The sequence below is a fragment of the Oncorhynchus mykiss genome, chromosome 13 (genome assembly GCF_013265735.2).
Source record: "Oncorhynchus mykiss isolate Arlee chromosome 13, USDA_OmykA_1.1, whole genome shotgun sequence".
Taxonomy (NCBI): domain Eukaryota; kingdom Metazoa; phylum Chordata; class Actinopteri; order Salmoniformes; family Salmonidae; genus Oncorhynchus; species Oncorhynchus mykiss.
Window position 1 is genome coordinate 32,263,010 of NC_048577.1, and position 27,112 is coordinate 32,290,121.

Sequence of the window (27,112 nt, forward strand, 5' to 3'; positions counted from 1 at the left end):
CATATATATATATATATATATATATACATATATATATATACATATATATATATATACATATATATATATATATATATATATATACATATATATACATACATATATATATATACATATATATATATATATACATATATATATATATATATATATATATATATACATACATACATACATACATACATACATACATACATACATACATACATACATACATACATACATACATACATACATACAGTGGGGCAAAAAAGTATTTAGTCAGCCACCAATTGTGCAAGTTCTCCCACTTAAAAAGATGAGAGAGGCCTGTCATTTTCATCATAGGTACACTTCAATCCAGAAAATCACATTGTAGGATTTTTTATGAATTTATTTGCAAATTATGGTGGAAAATAAGTATTTGGTCACCCACAAACAAGCAAGATTTCTGGCTCTCACAGACCTGTAACTTCTTCTTTAAGAGGCTCCTCTGTCCTCCACTCATTACCTGTATTAATGGCACCTGTTTGAACTTGTTATCAGTATAAAAGACACCTGTCCACAACCTCAAACAGTCACACTCCAAACTCCACTATGGCCAAGACCAAAGAGCTGTCAAAGGACACCAGAAACAAAATTGTAGACCTGCACCAGGCTGGGAAGACTGAATATGCAATAGGTAAGCAGCTTGGTTTGAAGAAATCAACTGTGGGAGCAATTATTAGGAAATGGAAGACATACAAGACCACTGATAATCTCCCTCGATCTGGGGCTCCACGCAAGATCTCACCCCGTGGGGTCAAAATGATTACAAGAACGGTGGCTGACTAAATACTTTTTTGCCCCACTGTATGTATATGTGTATATATATATACATATATATAGGTCGACCGATTATGATTTTCCAACGCCAATACCGATTATTGGAGGACCAAAATGTTGTATTTTATTTTTAATAATGACAATTACAACAATACTGAATGAACACTTCTTTTAACTTAAAATAATACATCAATAAATCAATTTAGCATGTTCAATTTGGTTTAAAAATTGCAAAAAAAGTGTTGGAGAAGAAAGTAAAAGTGCAATGTGTGCCATGTAAGAAAGCTAAAGTTTAAATTCCTTGCTCAGAACATATGAAAGCTTGTGGTTCCTTTTAACATGAGTCTTCAATATTCCCAGGTAAGAAGTTTTAGGTTGTAGCTATTATAGGAATTCTAGGACTATTTCTCTCTATACCATTTGTATTTCATTAACCTATTGGATCTTCTTATAGGCACTTTAGTATTGCCAGTGTAACAGTATAGTTTCCGTCCCTCTCCTCGCTCCTACCTGGGCTCGATCCAGGAACACAATGACAACAGCCACCCTCGAAGCAGCGTTACCCATCGCTCCACAAAATCCATGGCCCTTGCTGAGCAAGGGGAACAACCACTCCAAGTCTCAGAGCGAGTGACGTTTGAAACGCTATTAGCGCGCTAACTAGCTAGCCATTTCACATCGGTTACACCAGCCTAATCTCGGGAGTTGATAGGCTTGAAGTCATAAACAGCGCAATGCTTGAAGCACAGCGACGAGCTGCTGGCAAAACGTATGAAAGTGCTGTTTTGAATGAATGCTTACGAGCCTGCTGGTGCCTACCATCACTCAGTCAGACTGCTCTATCAAACCATAGACTTAGTTATAACATAATAACACACAGAAATACGAGCCTTAGGTCATTAATATTGTCGAATCCGGAAACTATCATCTTGAAAACAAGACGTTTATTCTTTCAGTGAAATACGGAACCGTTCTGTATTTTATCTAACGGGAGGCATCCATAAATTTAAATATTCCTGTTACATTGCACAACCTTCAATGTTATGTCATAATTATGTAAAATTCTGGCAAATTAGGCGGCCCAAACTGTTGCATATACCCTGACTCTGCGTGCAATGAACGCAAGAGAAGTGACACAATTTCACCTGGTTAATATTGCCTGCTAACCTGGATTTCTTTTAGCTAAATATGCAGGTTTGAAAATACATACAATACATTCTGTGTATTGATTTTAAGAAAGGCATTGAGGTTTATGGTTAGGTACACAGTGGAGCAACGATACGCACCGCATCGATTATATGCAACGCAGGACACGCTAGATGAACTAGTAATATCATGAACCATGTGTAGTTATCTTGTGATTATGATTGATTGATTGTTTTTTATAAGATAAGTTTAATGCTAGCTAGCAACTTACCTTGGCTTACTGCATTCGTGTAACAGGCAGGCTCCTCGTGGAGTGCAATGTAATCAGGTGGTTAGAGCATTGGACTAGTTAACTGTAAGGTTGCAAGATTCAATCCCCCGAGCTGACAAGGTAAAAATCTGTCGTTCTGCCCCTGAATGAGGCAGTCAACCCACCGTTCCTAGGCCATCATTGAAATCAAGAATGTGTTTTTAACTGACTTGCCTAGTTAAATAAAGATTAAATAAAGGTGTGAAAAAAAAAACGGCCAAATCGGTGTCCAAAAATACAGATTTCCGATTGTTATGAAAACTTGAAATCGCCCCTAATTAATCGGCCATTCCGATTAATCGGTCGACCTCTAATATATATATATATATATATACACAGTTGAAGTCAGAAGTTTACATACACTTAGTTTGGAATCATTAAAAGTTGTTTTTCAACCACTCCACAAATTTCTTGTTAACAAACTATAGTTTTGGCAAGTCAGTTAGGTCATCTACTTTGCGTGACACAAGAAAGTTTTCCAAAAATTGTTTATAGACAGATTATTTAACGTATAACACACTGTATCACAATTCCAGTGGGTCAGAAGTTCACATACACTAAGTTGACCGTGCCTTTAAACAGATTGGAAAATTGCAGAAAATGATGTCATGGCTTTAGAAGCTTCTGATAGGCTAATTGACATCATTTGAGTCAATTGGAGGTGTACCTGTGGATGTATGTCAAGCGGGACTAGGAGTGTGAGGAAGGAATCAGACGCAGAGTGTTCCACAGGGAAAAAGTGCACTTTAATCCGGCACAAACAAACAAGCCCACAACACAGGGCCCGGAAATATATGGACCACCCAAAACACAGGGTGCCTGGTCCAGAACACAAACACACCTAACTAACGCACACACGTAACACAAAATGAATCCCGCAAAAAACAAGGGCGGGTAAACATACTTTAAATAAGGAAGCCCATCAAGCACACACAAAAGGACACAGGTGCAACTACAGTAAAACAAGTCCTATATCGACATAACCTGAAAGGCCTCTCAGCAAGGAAGAAGCAACTGCTCCAAAACCGCCATAAAAAAGGCAGACTACGGTTTGTAACTGCACATGGGGACAAAGATCATTTTTGGAGAAATGTCCTCTGGTCTGATGAAACAAATATTACTGTTTGGCCATAATGACCATCTTTATGTTTGGAGGAAAAAGGGGGAGGCTTGCAAGCCGAAGGGCACCATCCCAACTGGGAAGCACGGGGGTGGCAACGTCATGTTGTGGGAGTGCTTTGCTGCAGGAGGGACTGGTGCACTTCACAAAATAGATGGCATCATGAGAAAGGAACATTATGTGGATATATTGAAGCAACATCTCAAGACATCAGTCAGGAAGTTAAAGCTCGGTAACAAATGGGTCTTCCAAATGGACAATGACCCCAAGCATACTTCCAAAGTTGTGGCAAAATAGATTAAGGAAAACATAGGCAAGGTATTGGAGTGGCAATCACAAAGCCCTGACCTCAATCCTATAGAAAGTTTGTGGGCATAACTGAAAAAGCGTGTGAGAGCAAGGAGGCCTACAAACCTGACTCAGTTACACCAGCTCTGTCAGTAGGAATGGGCCAAAATTCACCCAACTTATTGTGAGAAACTTGTGGAAGGCTACCTGAAACGTTTGACCCAAGTTAAACAATTTAAAGGCAATGCTAGCAAATACTAATTGAGTGTATGTGAACTTCTGACTGGGAATGTGATGAAAGAAATAAAAGCTGAAATAAATAATTTTCTACTATTTATTTATTTCACATTCGTAAAATAAAGTGGTGATCCTAACTGACCTAAGACAGGGAATTTTTACTAGGATTAATTGTCAGGAATTGTGAATCTGAGTTTAAATGTATTTGGCTAAGGTGTATGTAAACTTCCGACTTCAAAACATTAAAAGTATTTGTTTGTAATTGTAATGTTGCAAGGTGGTCAACCCTCCTCCTGGAGTTCACGAGGGCTGGGAGTGCAGGCTTTTGCTCCAGCCCTGCTCAAACACACCACATTAAAAAAATATATATATATTTAAAAAACGGGTACCTTGATAAGCTAAATCTGGTGTGTTTGAGCAGGGTTGGATACAAATCCTGCACATCAAGTAGCTCTCCAGATGGAGGGTTGAAGGACCACATGTGTTTTATACAGTAGCCTATCCGTGCAGTATTTTACTTTGTGTGTGTGTGTGTGTGGGGGGGCTTAAATGCCTTGCTCAAGCAGAAAATATAATACATAGTATCATAGACCAGAAGCCTTCCATTATCAATACCAGTGATAACAATGAAGGTTATTTTGTGAAGTGGTCCCTTGCATCATACAACATAATTTTCAGTTACCTTTTTGGCCCCTGGTATTACAGAACTTTTTTGAATTGATCATTCAGACAAGTAAAAAATCTGTCCTACATACAAGTGGCTAAAAAAGTTAATGTCAAGCCCTGTTAAGGCAAAAATGAAAGGAGTGTGTTTGGTAACGTGAATGTCTAGCAACCCAACGGTACAAGCATTTCGCTACACCCACATTAACATCTGCTAAACACGTGTATGTGACAAATAACATTTGATTTGAGGTTGTGTGATCGAATCTCATCATGGACAACTTTATAATTTTAGCAACTTTACAATGACTTTTTAGCTACTTTGCAACTACTTAGCATGTTAGCTAACCCTTTTAGCTAACTCTTAACTCCAACCCCTAGGCTAGCTAACGTTAGCAACAACAAATTGGAATGCATAACATATCATACATTTACAAATGTACAATTTGTGACATATTGCAGGAATTTCATTTCTTAACATAACATACAAAATGGATGATGGACATTACAAATTAATACATACCATATGAAACGTAACATATCATACTAGAAGTAGTGTCTCGGTTTTACTTACAGAATAATACGAAATGATCTGACACAAGGTTGCAATGGCACAGCTATAAAAATGAGTTTCTATTTCGGCTAACGACTGTTTCGGTTATTTACGCTTGTCTTCGATTCTATTCGTAAGCTGATACTTTCGCATCTGTTTCGGGTATGTTCGGGAGCTTTCGGGATGCTCGGTAACGGTCGTTGTGTTCAAATCTTCAGAACTACTTCTGGCCTGGATACTGAACTAAGAAAGGAACTGAAGAAAGAGGGAAACACAAAACAGTGGACGAGAGAAGGAGCCTGACAACGGAATGACGGTGCTGCAGGAACCTGTTCAGGTAACGAAGCAGTTTGCTATACCAAGAAGAAAACTGTTACATGCAGGACAAGAGGGATGTATTGTGGCTTGCACTGTTCCCTCCCTACCAGAAAGATCCACTACTGCTACACCGAGGCCTGAAAACAAATGTTTGGCCTAGCCAGCTAGCATTCCCCGAATAGTTGCTTCGTTGTCAAAATCGGGTCGTTGTCAAAAACTAGTGCCTGTTATTCAATATATAACGTTACTACACAGGGGGTACTCTTTCGAACTGCCACTGTCAGCCAGGTATCCGAAATTAGAGGGCGGTAGATGCCAGGTAACTTAACTGAAGTAGGTGCTCAGTCATTAGCCATATTTAGCTAACTATCTACGTTAACTCACTAACGTTAACGTTAGTTATGCAAGGTTTGTTTTGAATTATCTTGTTAATTTTAGCAAACTAGTTAGCTACTGGCAAACTCTATTAGATGGTTAGACTAACATAACTTGCTAACGTTAGCTAATTACTAACTTAAACTATGACAGTAAAGTGAGTTTTTCCAGATAACGTTATCTAAATGAAATAAGTTAGTTAGCTAAACGTTACAGCTGATCAGATTGATGTTTAACATTATTCCAATGTCGTTATTTCTCTGCAGCATAACATTAGCTAACGCTAAAGTCGTTAAGCTAAGTTAGATACTAGTAAGTTCGCTAACATGTCATCCAAGGTGTAACAGTTATTTCAGGTTGTATAGTAAATGGTCATTTGACAGCTGAATTGAAAATATTGAAAACCACTGGCTAACATTAGTTCGCTAACTACTCAATGCTAGCTAGCTACATGGATAACTGCTGCCTGCATTGACATAGCGTTTGTTGAACATTTGATGCAGCTAACGTTAGCTGCCAGCTAACGTAACCTTAAATAATCAGATCTGACCTAGCCAAGTAACGTTACCGCAACTAACATAGTTAGTTACATTGCTAAGTTATCCTATGGCCATAGATGTTGGTATTGATTTCGAACGATGAAATAACGTTAGCTAAATGTTTGACACTTGCCACGAAAAACTGGATATCGCCAGAACTAGACATTTTTTTCCCCCCCACTAGCATTGCCTGCCAGTCGAATGTAGCTAGCATATGGTTGTTTGCTGTGTCAACATTTCATAGCCATCTAGCTAACAGCCAGCCATAATATGGAATAGTCTGCTATAATAAGCTGCAAGCTTGTATTCAACGAATGTTATCAACGCATGTGCTTATTGACTGATTAGGCCACCACCAGATCAGACAATCACAGTAGGCTGTGACAATATGTAGAGATGCAGATAGGGGAAATGGGAGACATGGCATTATGTGTTTGTTTGTCTCCCTGTGTCTAGGCTGCTGTTTGGCATGCACTAAACCACTATGCCTACCGAGATGCCGTGTTCCTGGCTGAGAGACTCTATGCTGAAGGTAATGAAATCTATCCATCTTGTCTTGAGAAGATCCTGTCCATGCTGCAGCACACCTGAGCACCTCCTGTTCCAGCTTACTGTGCTGACAACTGTACAGTTCCATCTGAATTCTTTAATCCATACAGAAACTTTTAGGTTTTGACATGATGGTGGCTTGTGGGGCCTGACTGAAACATGCAAAACAGGTTTTCAAAGACATTGTAATTTCTTATAGAATAGCCTGACGGCTGCTGTTGCTTTAATGTGGAACGCACAACACTGCAGTGGACTATTAGGCTATAGCGTAGACGTGAGTCGATCAAAATAACACATCAAGTATGAACATTCGTCACATGCCAAAAGGAATCTAATGCTGTCACACATACCAAAAGGAGTCTGAAAATGTCAGAGCCAAATTAATAGCATTTATATGTATAACTCCTAGTCATCTGGGAATGAGATTGTGTGTGTCAGGGTATGTATCTGTATGTATGTTAATTTAAATTATGCATTATTTGGATGCATCTCTTATCCTCCTCACAGTGCATTCGGAGGAGGCCCTCTTTCTGTTAGCCACATGTTACTATCGTTCGGGAAAGGCCTACAAGGCATACCGCCTTCTCAAGGGGCACAGCTGCACAACGCCACAATGCAAATACCTCCTCGCCAAGTGCTGTGTAGAACTGAGCAAGTAAGGATGTTATTTTGTTTCTGATGTTTTAGACCTCATAGCTATGATATTGTGCATGCTTTGAATCCAGAGTGCCAACATATTATTTTCTTGGCCATGCTGCATACTGCAGCCAAATGGATTTAGGGTCTTGCTCTTCTGTCATGCAAGAATTGACTACAATATTTCCTCAAACAAGGATTAAAGAGGGCCAGTCTGAAGACAAGAGGCCTGGATAGCTCCCCTCTTTGAACCCAGTATGCTCACATCAGTGTTCCGGTCCTCTTCTTTTCCCAGGCTTGCAGAAGGAGAGCAGATCCTGACAGGGGGGGTCCTGAACAAACAGAAGAGCCAGGAGGACATCGTCACAGAGTTTGGAGACTCTGCCTGTTTCACATTATCCCTGTTGGGGCAAATCTATTGGTAGGATAACCATGTTCATTGGTTAACAATGTAAAGCATTGCCTGGGAATGTTGAGAGCTGATTGCTTGTGTGCTAGCAATCACATAGCAATACCTAATGTTTTACTATGCAACTGAGTGATAGACGTTGTACCCTAGTGAAGAGGGTTGGGCGTAGCAGTGCCTTGATTGTTTGTTGAGATGGACACGTTTATTGTATCCCGAATAAAACTTTGTTTATTCAGCTTCCCATGGTGTTGCTAATGAATTGGAGAGGAGGCATGTCTGTTAATGATATTTGGATGTTACCGTGGCCAATTCAAATGGACTATTTGAATGCAGCAAGGGGCTGCAGCAGCCTCCTAAGCAGAGGATGTGTCCCTTTCAACAGAGATACCGTATTTAGAACATGATGTAAGCTCAGCCAGTGGGCTAGAATGTCTGAGCATGTATCACTTAGTCATGAACATCCTGTTACAATTTAGACATGCATGAATCACAATCAAAATGCTGTTGTCTCAATTTCTTAAGTGTAACCATCTCAGAAATCAGACTCTAAACAACAACGTGGTATGCTGGTATATTTCACAGTGCTGTTGCATTATTACTGTGTGATGTCAAGAAAACCAATGTAGCAGTTAAGCAAAAGTAATTGGTCTGGTATCTAACATGTGAAACTGTAATAGAACCATAAATGCCCAGTGAGTGGTTGCTTCCTCTTATACATTAGAATTGAGGTACAGAAACAAGCTAATCCTGGCAAAGATATTAGCTGGAATGTTCTAAATTAGATTAACGTGACCAGGTGCAATGTGTTTTGTTGTGTGATTGCACGTGCGTGCCTGTCACCCATATGCATCAGTCAATATCGAGAATCATTTTTCTCCTGTCTGTGCAGCAAAACGGATCGTCTGGCCAAAGGTTCAGAATGTTATCAGAAGAGCCTGAGTATGAATCCTTTCCTGTGGTCTCCCTTTGAGTCCCTCTGTCAGATCGGTGAGTCAGTCAATCAGCTAGGGTGGGGAGGTAGTTTGTTATATAATGCATGTGAAGATGATAGAATATGTATTTGCATGAACAATAGAGTTTGATTCACTTGTCATAGTAAGACAAAACAAGAGAAATTTACATGGGTCCTAATCCCATGCATGATGGCAGAACCAAATATAATTCCCTGACCAGTGCTCAGGCTCAAATCCACTCTCTATTCCCTTCCCCTGTTCTTAAGCTGATTATATTACCCTGTATCTTTGTTGTCAGGCGATCGTCCGGACCCGGAGCAGATCTTCAGACTGACGTCCCTGCAGTGCTTCAGCGGTGGGAGTGGAGCCCCTTCCCTGCTCCCCATCAGTCCCGCCCACACGCCAAGCCACAACATGCCCCACCGCCAGGTGGACACAGTGCTCATGGAGACGCCCCAGGACACCTTAGTACGTCCCTTCGACTCTCCCTCCCTCAGTTCATTTAAACCCAGTATTCCTGTCATCCATGTTTTTCTACAGCCAGGTTTGGCTCTCTTTACAATGATGGCTTGCATTGCATTGGTACCAAGATGAGTATTTGATCTGGTGTTTGGTCAGGGGTTGGGACTGTGGAAGAATGTGATCTGTGAACACTGTAAACCTATTCTTATGGGGACCTGTCAAATTTGGACACCTACTCATTCAAGGGTTTTTCTTTTATTTGTACTATTTTCAACATTGTAGAATAATAGTGAAGACATCAAACCATGAAATAACACATAAAATCATGTAGTAACCAAAAAATTGTTCAACAAATCAAAATAGATTTTGAGATTCTTCCACCCTTTGCCTTGATGACAGCATTGCACACTATTGGCATTCTCTCAGCCAGCTTCATGAGGTAGTCACCTGGAATGCATTTCAGTTATAAGTCAATCCAGAAAATTATGAACGTTGAAAGTTTCTCAGGTGCATTCGCAAAAACCATCAAGCTCTATGATGAAACTGACTCTCATGAGGACCACCACAGGAAAGGAAGACCCAGAGTTACCATTAGAGTCATTAGAGTTACCAGCCTCAGAAATTGCAGCCCAAACAAATGCTTCACATTTTCAAGTAACACATCTCAACATCAACTGTTCAGAGGAAACTGCGTGAATCAAGCCTTCATGGTTGAATTGCTGCAAAGAAACCACTACTGAAGGACACCAATAAAAAGAAGAGACTTGCTTGGACCAAGAAACACGAGCATAGGACATTAGATCGTTGGAAATCTGTCCTTTTGGTCTGATGAGTCCAAATTTGAGATTTTTGGTTCCAACTGCCATGTCTTTGTGAGATGCAGAGTAGGTGAATGGATGATCTCCGCTTGTGTGGTTCCCACCGTGAAGCATGGAAAAGGTGTGGGGGTGCTTTGCTGATGACACTGTCAGTGATTTTAGAATTCAAGGCCCACTTAACCAGCATGGCAACCACAGCATTCTGCAGCGATACGCATAGTGGGACTATCATTTCTTTTCAACAGGACAATGACTCAAAACACACCATCAGGCTGTGTAAGGGCAATTTGACCAAGAAGGAGAGTGATGGAGTGCTGCATCAGATGACCTTGCCCCCATAATCACCTGACCTCAACCCAATTGGGATGAGTTGGACCGCACAGTGAAGGAAAAGCAGCCAACAAGTGCTCAGCATATGTGGGAACTGCTTCAAGACTTTTGTTAAAGCATTCCAGTCGAAGCTGGTTGAGAGAATGTCAAGAGTGTGCAAAGCTGTCAAGGCAAAGGGTGACTAGTTTGAAGAATCTAAAATATACACTGCTCAAAAAAATAAAGGGAACACTTAAACAACACAATGTAACTCCAAGTCAATCACACTTCTGTGAAATCAAACTGTCCACTTAGGAAGCAACACTGATTGACAATACATTTCACATGCTGTTGTGCAAATGGAATAGACAACAGGTGGAAATTATAGGCAATTAGCAAGACACCCCCAATAAAGGAGTGGTTCTGCAGGGGGTATCCACAGACCACTTCTCAGTTCCTATGCTTCCTGGCTGATGTTTTGGTCACTTTTGAATGCTGGCGGTGCTTTCACTCTAGTGGTAGCATGAGACGGAGTCTACAACCCACACAAGTGGCTCAGGTAGTGCAGCTCATCCAGGATGGCACATCAATGCGAGCTGTGGCAAGAAGGTTTGCTGTGTCTGTCAGCGTAGTGTCCAGAGCATGGAGGCGCTACCAGGAGACAAGCCAGTACATCAGGAGACGTGGAGGAGGCCGTAGGAGGGCAACAACCCAGCAGCAGGACCGCTACCTCCACCTTTGTCCAGAGCCCTGCAAAATGACCTCCAGCAGGCCACAAATGTGCATGTGTCTGCTCAAACGGTCAGAAACAGACTCCATGAGGGTGGTATGAGGGCCCGACATCTACAGGTGGGGGTTGTGCTTACAGCCCAACACCGTGCAGGACGTTTGGCATTTGCCAGAGAACACCAAGATTGGCAAATTCTCCACTGGTGCCCTGTGCTCTTCACAGATGAAAGCAGGTTCACACTGAGCACGTGACAGAGTCTGGAGACGCCGTGGAGAACGTTCTGCTGCCTGCAACATCCTCCAGCATGACCGGTTTGGCGGTGGGTCAGTCATGGTGTGGGGTGGCATTTCTTTGGGGAGCCGCACAGCCCTCCATGTGCTCGCCAGAGGTAGCCTGACTGCCATTAGGTACCGAGATGAGATCCTCAGACCCCTTGTGAGACCATATGCTGGTGGGGTTGGCCTTGTGTTCCTCCTAATGCAAGACAGTGCTAGACCTCATGTGGCTGGAGTGTGTCAGCAGTTCCTGCAAGAGGAAGGCATTGATGCTATGGACTGGCCGCCCATTCCCCAGACCTGAATCCAATTGAGCGCATCTGGGACATCATGTCTCGCTCCATCCACCAACGCCACGTTGCACCACAGACTGTCCAGGATTTGGCGGATGCTTTAGTCCAGGTCTGGGAGAAGATCCCTCAGGAGACCATCCGCCACCTCATCAGGAGCATGCCCAGGTGTTGTAGGGAGGTCATACAGGCACGTGGAGGCCACACACACACTACTGAGCCTCATTTTGACTTGTTTTAAGGACATTACATCAAAGTTGGATCAGCCTGTAGTGTGGTTTTCCACTTTAATTTTGAGTGTGACTCCAAATCCAGACCTCCATGGGTTGATAAATTTGATTTACATTGATAATTTCTGTGTGATTTTGTTGTCAGCACATTCAACTATGTAAAGAAAAAAGTATTTAATAAGAATATTTCATTCATTCAGATCTAGGATGTGTTATTCTAGTGTTCCCTTTTATTTTTTTGAGCAGTGTATTTTGATTTGTTGAACACGTTTTTGTTACTACATGATTCAATATGTGTTATTTCATGGTTTTGATGTTTTTATTATTATTTTACAATGTCTCCTGATGTTTAAGCATTGTTGTGGACCTCCAATTCTTATTTGTAGTGTGTGTGTGTGTGTGTTTTTCTCCAATTTCGATCTTGTCTTGTCGCTGCAACTCCCCAACGGGCTCGGGAGGCAAAGGTCGAGTCGTGTCTTCCGCCCGCTTAACCCGGAAGCCAGCCACACCAATGTGTCGGAGGAAACACCGCTCACCTGAGGACCGAGGTCAGCCAGCAGGCGCCTGGCCTGCCACAAGGAATCGCTAGAGCGCGATGAGCCAATTAAATCCCCCCCCCCCCCAATAACCTGTCTAACCAAATGTGCACAGAAGAACTGACAACCCTTGTCTCGTTCCCTTTCCCTCCCCTGTAGGAATTAAACAGACTGAACCTGGAGTCTTCCAACTCCAAGTACTCGTCTCTGAACACAGACTCCGCCATGTCCTACATCGACTCGTCCGTCATCTCCCCGGACACCGTAGGGACTCTGGGGACAGGCGGCTCCCTGCTATCCAAACAAGTGCATAACAAACCCAAGAGTGGGCGCAGTCTACTGGGAGGACCGGCAGCACTCAGCCCCCTCACACCCAGGTACCGGTGGTCTCACCCTGTAAACTCACATATGATATGTTTTTTCTCAGTAGAGGCTCTATTACTTGTGTTGGGCTGTTTTTATCATAAGTGGATAGATGACGCATGCCTGTGTGGCACAGTATTTTGAGTGTGGCGTGTATTCCCTTTGTGTTGAGGCACTCCCACGTGTTTCCTTCTTCGACTATGTTTACAGTGTCATTATGTAGGGTGTCCAACCACTCTGCCCAGAGTGGGTGGAAAAGGTGCTTTGATGAAATTTCACTTATGATATAAAATACATTTTACCAAGACAAATATGATTCTTAATGTTCTAAGTCTTTCAGTGGGGTCTTTCAGTTTGCCTTCATTCTCACAGCATCCAGCCTAGCTGACGCAATGCTATTTTCTTGACCACTTATCTGGCCTCCATTGATTTTAGTCACCTTCATTTTGGCCAACCTACAAGGGTGAAAACTCCAATAACTTTTTGGAATGGATTATGATAGAGACATGCGTTTTGCAGCATTAGTTTTCTTAGATGAGTACATGCCCAATTAATGTTATTTTACCCATTGGTCAAAATATGCGTTTTTAATCGGACACCCTACATTATAGAGGCATATGCACTGGCACTCTCCTCAGAACATTATTCTATTATCAGCGATCACTCAGCTAGTAATTTGTCCATGGCTTTGAAAATTGTAGTCAAGTAACATTATCTAGGCTATAATTTGACATTGTGCACCTGGCTGCTGTACATACTGGTCTCTCATTTACTCATCATCCAGCTCCATTGTCCACTAGTCTGTAATTAGGGAGACTGTAATGATAACTGGCTTCAGAGGACTTCATGATTACTGCTTTCCAGCCTTTGTCCTCTACGACGGCTTTGTTCTGTGTGGTCTTTTCTACCTGTTACAGGCTTCTCTGGTACTGTAACTGGATGTAAATGGCGTCCATGGGGACTTCTGGATGATGGGCTAAATTAGACAGAGCTGAATAAGTCAACAATGTATATTTTTATACTGAGAATCCATTTGATCTTATTCCCAGTTTTGGAATCTTGCCCCTGGAGCCCAGCCCAGGGGAACCCTTGTATCTTCAGAACTACTCTCACAGTGGCTCGGGGATGGAGCCGCCCCCTCCCGGAGTCCCACCAAAGAAGGTATGCACGCGTCATCGCTATAATGAAGAAGACAACTGTTATGTGGCTCTCCTATTTGGAGTGTTGATCGAAGAGCAACCTACTGTGTATAAAAATGGATCTATGCAATCTGAATAGAAAACATTTCAACTTCAGAGGAGATTCCTTTTCATTTCAGTGATGGATTGAACAATGAAGGCGGTCAGATGTTTTGTTGCACATTTTTTTTTAACAGTTTGTTCCCACTTCTCTCTTCAGTCTGTAGCGAGAATCAGTCAGGTGGGGACGAAGTCAGTGTTTGCACAGAGTGGTAACAGCAGGGAGGTCATCCCTATCCCCTTCAACCAGACTCAGACCACTGCCCCCCCACAGACCAGGTATGTGCTCATTACAAGGCCCATATGGACCCATGTTTACAGTATGGAAATGCAGAGATGTTGCCAAAAAGGATGGCTGTACTCACAATACTGGTTCATTTTCAGTGAGAATTCATGCAAGGTGAAATTGTGTAAATGTTATGAAATTGTGATCCATACTTGTTTTAAGTCTTGTGCTTTAAACGTGAAATGTCACTCATGGCGTTAGTGTTCTCTGTGCTTATGGTTGTCTAAGTATGAAGACCTGATGACCATTGTTCTGCTGTTTTTCTGTGCCTACTGTAGTACTACGCCTCAAGTGCTGAGCCCCACCATCGCTGCTCCCCCCAACGTGCAGCCCAGACGGAGCTCCAGACTCTTCACCAGTGCCAGCTCTACTGCCAAGGTAACGTAGCAAAGACTCCTTTGGGAATTTGCCATTTTTTTTTACATTTCAAAATGCATCATGATGATCTGACAAGTGCCACTTTCCAATATCTTGAGAACTTGACTGCTGATATTCAAAACATTATGGTATTATCAACAGTGGACTAATGAAACAAATACCAAAATATAGTTTGAGTGGATTTTTCCTTTAAACAAATAACCAAATACTGGGATTGAGATGAACAGTTGGATTTGTGGTGCATCTTTTTAACCAGGAAAACAAAAACATTAGTTCGCTCTCAAGTCTAGCATTTAAGTAGTGTAATGATATTTATGAGCAGAGATTGCAGTTATGTATTATTTTGTTCTATATAGAATAGAGTTTGGCACAAAACAGACTGGCGCTGTGCTGGTGAGATACTTGACAAAGATGTTATTTTTTCCTTGTACTCTGTTAGTACTAAATGTCAAAAGCGAGGGGGGCAGACATGTATTTGACCTTAGCAGAGGTCTTTGAGATGCTAAACACAAACAAACATGCATTCCTCAACAGGAGAACAGCAAGAAGCTGAAAATGAAGTTCCCCACCAAAATCCCCAACCGGAAGACCAAGTCAAAAACGGGCAAGGGAGGCATCACCCCATCCAACCTGAACGAGAGCATTGAGATCCTCAAGCTGGACTCGTCCATGACAGAGGGGAAAGTCAGTATGGGCACTCCTCAGTTCCAGGCCTTCAGTCTGCAGAAGGCTGCTGCAGGTGAGTTGGGACACTGTTAGGATGAATTCAATGATTCTCCTTTACCTGACCATATCAAGATGTTGAGCTGAGATGTAGGGATACACTGCCATTAAATAAATTATGTCAAAGTAATGCAGTAGTTTTGACTTTTTTTGAGTTTCTGTTATAATTGTAATACATTTCTATAGTCTTAGCCACCTTGTCATACTTTAGCTATGACAAACACAATGGAACAATGTCCTTACAAAGATGCCATCACAAGTCCATCTCCAACCCCTCTTTCCCCTGTGTTCCAGATGGCCTGATGTCGCTGATGCGAGACATCGGCCGGGGGTACCTGGCCCTCTGCTCTTACAACTGTAAAGAGGCCATCAGCATCCTGAGCCAGCTACCCTCCCATCACTACAACACAGGGTGGGTCCTGGGACAGATCGGCAGGGCCCACTTTGAGCTGGCCGAATACATGCAGGTAAGGCTAGGTTCACCTTTTCAAATCAAATCACATTTTATTTGTCACATGCGCCGAATACAACAACCTTACAGTGAAATGCTTACTTGCAAGTTAAGAAAAAGTGTTCAATAAAAAAAAAAAAAAAAAAAAATATATATATATATATATATATTATATATATAAGTAACAAATAATTAAACAGCAGCAGTAAAATAACAATAGCGAGGCTATATGCAGCGGGTACCGGTACAGAGTCAATGTGCGGGGGCACCAGTTAGTCGAGGTAATATGTACATGTAGGTAGAGTTAGTGACTATGCATAGATAATAAGAGAGAGCAGCAGCAGTGTAAAAGAGGGGTCTGGGTAGCCCTTTGATTAGCTGTTCAGGAGTCTTATGGCTTGGGGGTAGAAGCTGTCAATAAGCCTTTCTTAGTCCTGTATTGACGCTTTGCCTCTTTGATGTTTCGTTGTAGGGCATAGCGGGATTTCTTATAAGCTTCCGGGTTAGCGTCCCACTTCTTGAAAGCGGAAGCTCTACCCGTTAGCTCAGTGTGGATGTTTCCCTTTAATCCATGGCATTTTGGTGGGGTACAGTTACTGTGAGGACGACGTCATCGATGCATTGACTGATGTGGTGTACTCTTCAATGCCATCGGAAAATCCCAGAACATATTCCAGTCTGTGCTAGCAAAACAGTTCTGTAGCTTAGCATCTGCTTCATCTGACCACTTTCTTATTGCCCGAGTCACTGATGCTTCCTGCTTTAGTTTTTGCTTGTAAGCAGGAATCAGGAGGATAGAATTATGGTCAGATTTGTCAAGTGGGGGGCAAGGGAGAGTGTCTCTGTGTGTGGAGTAAAGGTGGTGTAGAGTTATAAAAATAAATCCCCTCTGGTTGCACATTTAACATGCTGGTAGAAATGAGGCAAAACGGATTTAAGTTTCCCTGCATTAAAGTCCCTGGCCACTAGGAGCGCCGTCTCTGGATGAACGTTTTCCTGTTTGCTTATGGCTGGATACAGCTCATTGAGTGTGGTTTTAGTGCCAGCATTGGCTTGTGGTGGTATATAGACAGCTATGAAAAATACAGATGAAAACTCTCTTGATAAATAGTGTGGTCTACAGCTTATGAGATGCTCTACCTCAGGCGAGCAAAACCTCGAGACTTCCTTAGATTTCGTGCACCAGCTGTTTACAAATATACATAGACTGCCACCCCTATTTTACCAGAGGCCGCTGTTCTATCCTGCCGAAAAAGCTTAAAACCCACCCGCTGTATGTTATTTATGTCATTGTTCAGCCACTACTCGGTGAAACATAAGATATTAATTTTTAATGTCCCGTTGGTAGGATATACGTGATTGTAGTTCGTCTATTTTATTATCGATTGATTGTACGTTGGCTAATAGGACTGATGGTAAAGGTAGATTACCCTCTCGGCGACGGATCCTTACAAGGCACCCGGACCTTCGTCCTTGATACCTCCGTCTCTTTCTCCTGCAAATGACTGGGACGAGGGCTTTGTCGGGCGTCTGAAGTAAATCCTTCCCGTCCAACTCGTTGAAGAAAAAATATTCCTCCAGTACGGGGTGAGTAATCGCTGTCCTGATATCTAGAATCTCTTTTCGGTCATAAGACACGGTGGCAAAAACATTATGTACAAAATAACTTACAAATGACGCAAAAAAAACATGCACAATTGGCTACGGGATCGTAAAACGGCAGCCATCTCCTTCGGCGCCATTCTTATTATACCTAAAAACGGATTGTGGGCATCTGAAGCTAGATGTCCTCCTGTCCTTACTACAGGGTTAAGATTGTCAATTGGATGCAAAGAGTGGTCGATGGCTGTGTATGGTGGCTTTTGCCACTTCTCAATGGCTCAATTAGAAACTTCTCACTCTTTGCCTCCTTTCCCCTTCCTGCAGGCGGAGAGGATCTTCTCGGAGGTGCGGCGCATCGAGAGCTACCGGGTGGAGGGCATGGAAATTTACTCCACCACCCTGTGGCACTTGCAGAAGGACGTGGCCCTGTCGGCGTTGTCCAAAGACCTCACCGACATGGACAAGAATTCACCAGAGGTACATAGTTAACTAACACACTGGGACAAACCGTTGCATGTACCGTATCCACATGTCTAGTCCTGGACTAAAAAGTACGTTCAATTGAGACTTTTCCATTGGGAAATGCTAACAAGTGATTCTAATTTTGTTCCTTTTGCTCCTATTTCTATCATTACTCATACCCTTTTCTCTCCTTATATTCCCTCCCTCCTCCCCAACACTCTCTCTCTTTTTGTTTTAGGCATGGTGCGTGGCTGGTAACTGTTTCAGTCTGCAGAGGGAGCATGACATAGCCATTAAGTTCTTCCAGCGTGCCATCCAGGTGAACCCGGGCTTTGCCTATGCCTACACGCTGCTAGGCCATGAGTTTGTCCTCACGGAGGAGCTGGAGAAGGCTCTGGCCTGCTTCCGTAACGCCATCAGAGTCAACACACGCCATTACAATGCCTGGTGAGTTAGTGGACAACCTTGGAGTGATAGTGGATGTGACAAAATCTGAATTACAATCGTAATAGATGAAAATTCTCTTATGTTTATTATATTACCATACTATGTTATTTTATTAATCATAATCAGTCGACCTCTAATAGTTAGTCAAGAACACTCTAGATAACATGTAATCAGCTCTGCTACGTCGAGTAAAATGGTCAGTGAGGTGTGCTTAGGTGCTTGGTTGGTACAAGCATGCATTGGCAGGCAAGGTGCAGAAGGACGAGGGCACAATTCCCCATTGTTTAGCTGAAAAAGTTTGAGAGTGTTTATCTAATGTTCCTTCGTTAGATTTTATCTTGCTCTGGCTAGCAGTAGTTGTTCTTGTTGATGTGCATAACTGAGGTAGAGAGAGCCTACCTTTTCATGGTTGTTTGATCAATAAAAATGTAAAGTTCCCAAATGCCACTTTATGACCGTGATGTTTTACATATTTGCAGAAATCCATTCAGGTGTATTTTGTGGCTTTTGGCGACTGTGTTCTAATGATCTAAAATTGCTCTGTTACAACTGCCTGTAAACACAGTCCAGTTCAAAGTGAAGGATTGCAGGCCCATGTGGCAAATGGCTTGTTTGTATAAAGGTCTACTGTAGTTCTGATTGGCTATAGCGCACCGGTCTGTCTAAATGCACGGCCGCTTTCCCACTTTATATTGCTATATAATTTTCACAAATGCCTTTAGTATGCGTAATTCCCAAACATTCTAATAATTTATTGTCAGAATAGTTTTTTTTAAGTGTCATTTTTCCTGGTGTGTGTATATGAACAGATTTGTATAAGATTTCATATTGCTAAAATGCTGTAAGTTCCACTTTAAATGCAACACTGTTTCACACACTCTCCTTCCGTGGCCTCCAACTGCTCTTAAATACAAGTAGAACTAAATGCATGCTCGTCAACCGAACGCTGCCCGCACCTGCCCGCCCATCCAGCATCACTACTCTGGACGGTTCTGACTTAGAATATGTGGACAACTACAAATGCCTAGGTGTCTGGTTAGACTGTAAACTCTCCTTCCAGACTCACATTAAGCATCTCCAATCCAAAATTAAATCTAGAATTGGCTTCCTATTTCGCAACAAAGCATCCTTACCCTCGTAAAACTGACTATCCTGCCGATCCTTGACTTTGGCGATGTCATTTACAAAATGGCCTCCAACACTCTACTCAGCAAATTGGATGCAGTCTATCACAGTGCCATCCGTTTTGTCACCAAAGCCCCATATACTACCCACCACTGTGACCTGTATGCTCTCGTTGGCTGGCCCTCGCTACATATTCGTCGCCAAACCCACTGGCTCCAGGTCATCTATACATCTTTGCTAGGTAAAGCCCTGCCTTATCTCAGCTCACTGCTGGTCACCATAGCAGCATCCACCCATAGCACACGCTCCAGCAGGTATATTTCACTGGTCAACCCCAATGCCAATACCGCCTTTGGCCGTCTTTCCTTCCAGTTCTCTGCTGCCAATGACTGGAACGAATTGCAAAAATCACTTAGCTGGAGACTCCAGCTATCTCCTTCTCTAACTTTAAGCACCAGCTGTCAGAGCAGCTCACAGATCACTGCACCTGTACATAGCCCATTTCTAAATAGCCCATCCCCATACTGTTACTTATTTTATTATTTTGCTCCTTTGCACCCCAGTATCTCTACTTGCACATTCATCTTCTGCACACATATCACTCTTGTGTTTTAAGTGCTAAATTATAATTATTTTGCCACTATGGCCTATTTGTTGCCTTACCTCCCTTGCACACACTGTACAGTGCCTTGCGAAAGTATTCGGCCCCCTTGAACTTTGCGACCTTTTGCCACATTTCAGGCTTCAAACATAAAGATATAAAACTGTATTTTTTTGTGAAGAATCAACAACAAGTGGGACACAATCATGAAGTGGAACGACATTTATTGGATATTTCAAACTTTTTTAACAAATCAAAAACTGACAAATTGGGCGTGCAAAATTATTCAGCCCCTTTACTTTCAGTGCAGCAATCTCTCTCCAGAAGTTAAGTGAGGATCTCTGAATGATCCAATGTTGACCTAAATGACTAATGATGATAAATACAATCCACCTGTGTGTAATCAAGTCTCCGTATAAATGCACCTGCACTGTGATAGTCTCAGAGGTCCGTTAAAAGCGCAGAGAGCATCATGAAGAACAAGGAACACACCAGGCAGGTCCGAGATACTGTTGTGAAGAAGTTTAAAGCCGGATTTGGATACAGAAAGATTTCCCAAGCTTTAAACATCCCAAGGAGCACTGTGGAAGCGATAATATTGAAATGGAAGGAGTATCAGACCACTGCAAATCTACCAAGACCTGGCCGTCCCTCTAAACGTTCAGCTCATACAAGGAGAAGACTGATCAGAGATGCAGCCAAGAGGCCCATGATCACTCTGGATGAACTGCAGAGATCTACAGCTGAGGTGGGAGACTCTGTCCATAGGACAACAATCAGTTGTATATTGCACAAATCTGGCCTTTATGGAAGAGTGGCAAGAAGAAAGCCATTTCTTAAAGATATCCATAAAAAGTGTCATTTAAAGTTTGCCACAAGCCACCTGGGAGACACACCAAACATGTGGAAGAAGGTGCTCTGGTCAGATGAAACCAAAATTGAACTTTTTGGCAACAATGCAAAACGTTATGTTTGGCGTAAAAGCAACACAGCTGAACACACCATCCCCACTGTCAAACATGGTGGTGGCAGCATCATGGTTTGGGCCTGCTTTTCTTCAGCAGGGACAGGGAAGATGGTTAAAATTGATGGGAAGATGGATGGAGCCAAATACAGGACCATTCTGGAAGAAAACCTGATGGAGTCTGCAAAAGACCTGAGACTGGGACGGAGATTTGTCTTCCTACAAGACAATGATCCAAAACATAAAGCAAAATCTACAATGGAATGGTTCAAAAATAAACATATCCAGGTGTTAGAATGGCCAAGTCAAAGTCCAGACCTGAATCCAATCGAGAATCTGTGGAAAGAACTGAACTGCTGTTCACAAATGCTCTCCATCCAACCTCACTGAGCTCGAGCTGTTTTGCAAGGAGGAATGGGAAAAAATGTCAGTCTCTCGATGTGCAAAACTGATAGAGACATACCCCAAGCGACTTACAGCAGTAATCGCAGCAAAAGGTGGCGCTACAAAGTATGGGGGCTGAATAATTTTGCACGCACAATTTTTCAGTTTTTGATTTGTTAAAAAAGTTTGAAATATCCAATAAATGTCGTTCCACTTCATGATTGTGTCCCACTTGTTGTTGATTCTTCACAAAAAAATACAGTTTTATATCTTTATGTTTGAAGCCTGAAATGTGGCAAAAGGTCTCAAAGTTCAAGGGGGCCGAATACTTTCGCAAGGCACTGTACATAGAAAAAAAGTCTATTGTGTTATTGACTGTATGTTTTGTTTATTCCATGTGTAACTCCTGTTTGTGTCGAACTGCTTTGCTTTATGTTGGCCAGGTCGCAGTTGTAAATGAGAACTTGTTCTCAACTACCCTACCTGGTTAAATAAATAAACACAAGTTATTTTCAAAGAGTTGGCTAACAGCAAGTGCGCTGCAATTAATAGTTCCACTCACCAGAGAATGATTATTTGAAACGTAACTTGTTTTAAGTTATTCTTGAAAAGGGAGAAGCTAACAAATGAACAACAACATCCTCTTATATAACACCTGCTGCAGCCGCTGCAAACTAGACAACAAAAGCTAGCTAGCTAGACCGTGGGAAATCTACTGCTTGCTATTGCTGTTGGCCTTTCTATGTTTTTGTAAAAACGGGCCCACCTCATTAAGTCAATGTGATTGGTTGATTTTACTGTCACTCCAAATTTTGCCCTATTACAGTTGAATGGCAGATGCATTTATCTAGCTTCTGATGGCCTAGCCAATGGCTGACTAAGTTAGCTACATTTATCTCCTCAGAGACCAGCAAAGAAAAATCCTGGTTGGATCTTTTTTTTTCTCGGCAGCGTTAACCCTTTTCTTTACAACAAAAACTGAAGCGATTAAATCAGAACACTGAAAATATTATTATAATTATTTTATTAATCCTTAGCCTTCTCTGAAGGTGTAGAAGGCCCGTTGTTCCCCACTGTGTTTGGGTTAGTAATAATTTGTAGTGGCTCTATTTTTCCTCAGCATGCATTTTTTCACTATTCTGAATGTCTAAAGAATCCATATGTTCTGAAATATGTACCCCGAAATACTGGACATTTTGACCTCTGGTGATGATTTGACAATTACAATCATGGTCTTGAATTAGACTCACATTTTTTTCTGGTCTTGACTCTGTCTCGAACCCCCTCTGGTCTTGACTCGGACTCGATCCGGTCTTGAACTGGTCGCGCTTTAGGTATTCCCGAACACAACACTGTATTACCTTAATCTAAAGTCTCTAAGGAATTAAAGCTAAAACCTCATATTTTGATGATATTGAATAATTTATGATTATGGGAGACACTTACTTCACCTTTTTTATTTTGTTTTCTCTTCGTCCCTCCATCTCCAGGTATGGCTTGGGGATGATCTACTATAAGCAGGAGAAATTCAACCTGGCAGAGATTCACTTCAAGAAGGCACTTAGCATCAACCCTCAGAGCTCTGTGCTCCTCTGCCACATCGGAGTGGTGAGTGGCCCGCTACACTGTCTCTTTCAGCTCACTCAGTCAGCTCACTTACAAAAATACTTTAGAAATCATATGTATTATTATTATTGTTACTATTTTCAAAGCCTGTAGTGTTTTACATTTGGTACTTGAGTCATATTTCCAATGTTCTTTATGGCACACTATCTTGCTCCATGTTGCCTGTTTCCACACAGGTTCAGCATGCACTGAAGAAGTCTGACCATGCTTTGGAAACCCTGAATAGAGCGATCAACATAGACCCCAAGAACCCTCTATGCAAATTCCACAGGGCTTCCATCCTCTTCGCTAATGAAAAGTACAAGGTAGGTCCATATGGCATTTCACAAGCGTACACTGACTAACCTACTTTTCAGCACAATTCCTCTTCTTTCATATTAATATCATTATTCACTGCATTTTATTCTGGTTAAGTCTAAGAAAAGTGTTTTTGTGTGTTCCCTTTTCAGGCGGCTCTACAAGAGCTTGAAGAGCTGAAACAAATAGTGCCCAAAGAGTCCCTTGTTTACTTTTTAATAGGAAAGGTAAGCAAACGTAAACTTTATTTTCTTTGTGGGGATTACGAGGAAAGGAGTCGACTATAAGTGAAGAATTTACTGTCACTTTGATATTCATACTCAATAATAGACCACTTTACACTCACCTCTCAAATATCATACGTCTGACTTTGTGCAATGCACTAAATAGCTATGAGATGTTTATGACATCAAATTTTATGTCACATGCGCCGAATACAACAGGTATTACTGTGAAATGCTTACTTGCAAGCCCTTAACCAAACAATGCAGAGTTTTAAAAAAGTAAGTAATGTGTGGTAACACAATAACAATAACGAGGCTATATACAAGGGGTACCGGTATCGAGTCTATGTGTATGTGTATGGGTAAGTTGAGACAGTTTACGAATGTATTCATATGGATGGTGTGTCCTGCTCTAATCATATGCTTTCCTCCCTATTGCTCCCCCCAGGTGTATAAGAAGCTGGGCCAGACACACTTGGCATTGATGAACTTCTCCTGGGCCATGGACCTGGATCCCAAAGGAGCCAACAATCAGATCAAAGAGGCCATAGACAAGAGGTACCTCCCTGATGACGAGGAGCCTGTCACTGAGGACTACCCCTATGACTCAGGTACAACCACTGTGACTGCCATGACAGACTGATGCAAAGTTATGACCATTTAGTTCCCTGTTAATGACAGCAATGACCTGTACATGTGTTATGCGCTACATGATCATTTATGAATGCAAAGTATTTGACAGCCTTAAAATTAAACATTGAGTACTAGTATTAAGTCATTTTGAGTTAATATTCTTCCGAATTTGAATAGTATATGTGAAACACTCCAGAAAGGTGTGGCCTACCACTAAAGTGCATATTTTAGGGCGAGAATGCCAATATGGTCAGGCTTCTGTCTGTTACTTCAAGAAGGAAGCTGAAAAGTCACTCAGGAGCCATGCTTTGACCTCTGGCCTCCACCTTGTCCCCAGCAGCTGAGGTGGAGGAGTCGCAGGAGAGCAGTATGACCGACGCAGACGACACGCAGCTCCACACCGCTGAGAGCGATGAGGTCCTGTAACCCCCCCCCCCAGACCCTACCCCTTCACACAGACCCCTCCTTTGGACTTAAAAACCATGCCAACCTGGAGCCAACCTCTGGACTCCAGTATTAAAGAGGAAGAGGAAAAAAAGGAAAACAAACTGCTGCTAATACAGTACCTCCGATTGTTTAAAAAAAAAAAAAAAAATCATCTGCTATTTCTTGGTTTTGTTTTCTTCTACCCCCAACTCCCACCATCCTCGTCCTTCTCCTGTCATGCCTTAGTCCTCACTGGCTTATCATTATCGTCAGGTCCCATGCAGCCATGTGTGGATGTTTTTATTTTTATTTTTATTTTTTTGGTTTGTTTTTCCTAGAATACCACATCAGCACCACATCGCCCCATCAGTGCTGATTTTGAATGTCCCCGCCCCTCATCATTGAAAGACATAATTTTCACTTTTAGGTTTGGAGCACTGCGTTCATGCCCACGGAAGAAAAATAAACAACATTCATGGACGTTCATGTCTTAATGTTTAGTTTTTTAAATGTTTTTTTTATCAGCTTTACCCTGAATAAACACTTGTGTTATAGCCTATAACTCTTTGGTTCCTCTCTGCTGATTGGTCCGTGAGTAAATGTATGGGAGAGGATTGAGGACAAGAACATTTCTCGCCTTTTCTCCGAGGCGTTGGGACGTCCAAGGTGTTCCAACCATGGCTATGGCCCGGCGAGTTTCATTGATCTAGCAATGACCGACGTCTCGATCACAGATAAATAAATATAAGAGACATATTTAACCATGTTTGTTTTAGAAGTGCCTCTCATTGACAACGATGTGAAAAGCCAGTGGTTCATCCAACCTGTCAACAAGATTCAATGTGCAGTTCTTTTGATGTGATTCATCATGAAATACTTCTAGAAACAAATGTGCTAAAATATGATAATCATCCACAGGTTTAGCCTGAGTGCCAGTCTGTTTGTGCCGTCATGCCAACTACTTGTCATTCATCGTCGTGCCAAACATGTTTGGCTTGACAATGACAGTAATGGAGTTGGAAAGAGCACAAACTGATCTGGGACAAGGCTAACACAGGTTGGTTCTCACTGACCACATTAATACAAGGTATGATGATTGGGATTAAATGCCCAGTTTCAATATTTGGATGCATGTGAGCCCCTAGAATTAATCACACAAATATCCAAACGTGTGTTTGGGGAATTTCACATTGATTCTGTGTATGTATACAATGTTTCTTGATGTGCTTCTTAACGTACAGTTGGGAAAGGCAAAAATCTCAATGCCACATTCAGAAATATTGCCCCATATCAAGGAGTTGAAATGCCTTTCCTAAAGTTCTGATCATTTTTTCTAAGGCATAGTGTATGGATACGTGTAACTTAAAATGTGTCCTCTGCACAGCCAGGTCAAAATATTATGTTCTCATTTTGCAAGTGCGTTGGGGTCTTAATTTAAAATGTGTTCAGTCTTTGGGGATAATGTCTGTTCATGTATATATGTGCTATTAATTTTAAGGATATTTGAAATTATAGAATAAACTACTTTAAACATGTGCTCTATTTGACTGCCTTGTACTCCCCCAAAATGTGAATGTCAGTAAATATAAGACTTATTGGCTGCATCTGCCTTTACAAAGACCTGATAAGACAATGTATCTTAGTATATGCTGATCAGATTGGCTAATGATTGGGGGACTGAACAACAGTTTATAGCCTAGTTAAAATGTGAAGTATGGATTTCTATCACAAGTCTCATAATGAATTGCATTGAGAACACTAATGATTAGTTCATGATTTATAAGTGGGGGAAACCTAGATTGTTTCCGGACAGGAGATGAAGCAAGATAACTCAGTGGTTCTGACGGCAGTGGGATGATATTTTCACAATTGAGGACCTGGAACAGAGAAGAACTGGGATGAGCATCTGCTGTGGAACCAGTGTATGTAGGTTAGAAAGGTTAGTCTTATCATGTAGAAGGACAGAAAGACCTCTGCGAGTGGGGCTAGTCATACAACCACATAGGCTAGCACCATTATCTCTGGATAATGCCATTTTAGTCCAGCAATGTAATATTACACTACAGCAGCCTGAAGAAAAGCCCCTTCAAATTACTGATTCAGTTGTGATCCAGCATCGGCTTGTCAACACATCTAACACCGTATTAGGTTACTTAAAAAGCTTCGACTGTTCTCAGTGGCTATTACTAGGTACAAATTATGCTCCGTTTAGCCAATTGATGGGTTGAAATTTGGAGACTAAATACAAAGTAATTTGTGGCAAATGATTTGGTGGAGACCGGGATCATTTGGTCAAATTGACGTTGAGTAATTGGCTAACTATTTAGTCTAA

At 41.8% G+C, this 27,112-nt stretch overlaps 1 protein-coding gene across 2 annotated transcripts; it reads left to right on the forward strand.

Annotated features, from left to right (window-relative positions):
* The first annotated feature begins 5,206 nt into the window (after positions 1 to 5,206).
* Positions 5,207 to 26,315, forward strand: LOC110486136 (cell division cycle protein 27 homolog). Of its 2 annotated transcripts, none has more exons than XM_036940771.1 (19): positions 5,207 to 5,458; positions 6,810 to 6,885; positions 7,410 to 7,557; positions 7,834 to 7,959; positions 8,837 to 8,934; positions 9,199 to 9,368; positions 12,710 to 12,927; positions 13,963 to 14,074; positions 14,312 to 14,430; positions 14,716 to 14,815; positions 15,350 to 15,554; positions 15,833 to 16,005; positions 17,916 to 18,068; positions 18,292 to 18,500; positions 23,065 to 23,182; positions 23,377 to 23,505; positions 23,650 to 23,724; positions 24,170 to 24,332; positions 24,692 to 26,315. In XM_036940771.1, the coding sequence occupies exons 1-19, from the start codon at positions 5,432 to 5,434 to the stop codon at positions 24,778 to 24,780; spliced, it is 2,508 nt and encodes an 835-aa protein (XP_036796666.1). In that variant the 5' UTR covers positions 5,207 to 5,431; the 3' UTR covers positions 24,781 to 26,315. The 2 variants fall into 2 exon arrangements, with proteins under 2 accessions (XP_036796666.1, XP_036796667.1); XM_036940772.1 differs by having other exon boundaries at positions 5,208 to 5,458; positions 24,695 to 26,315.
* The last annotated feature ends 797 nt before the right edge of the window (positions 26,316 to 27,112 follow it).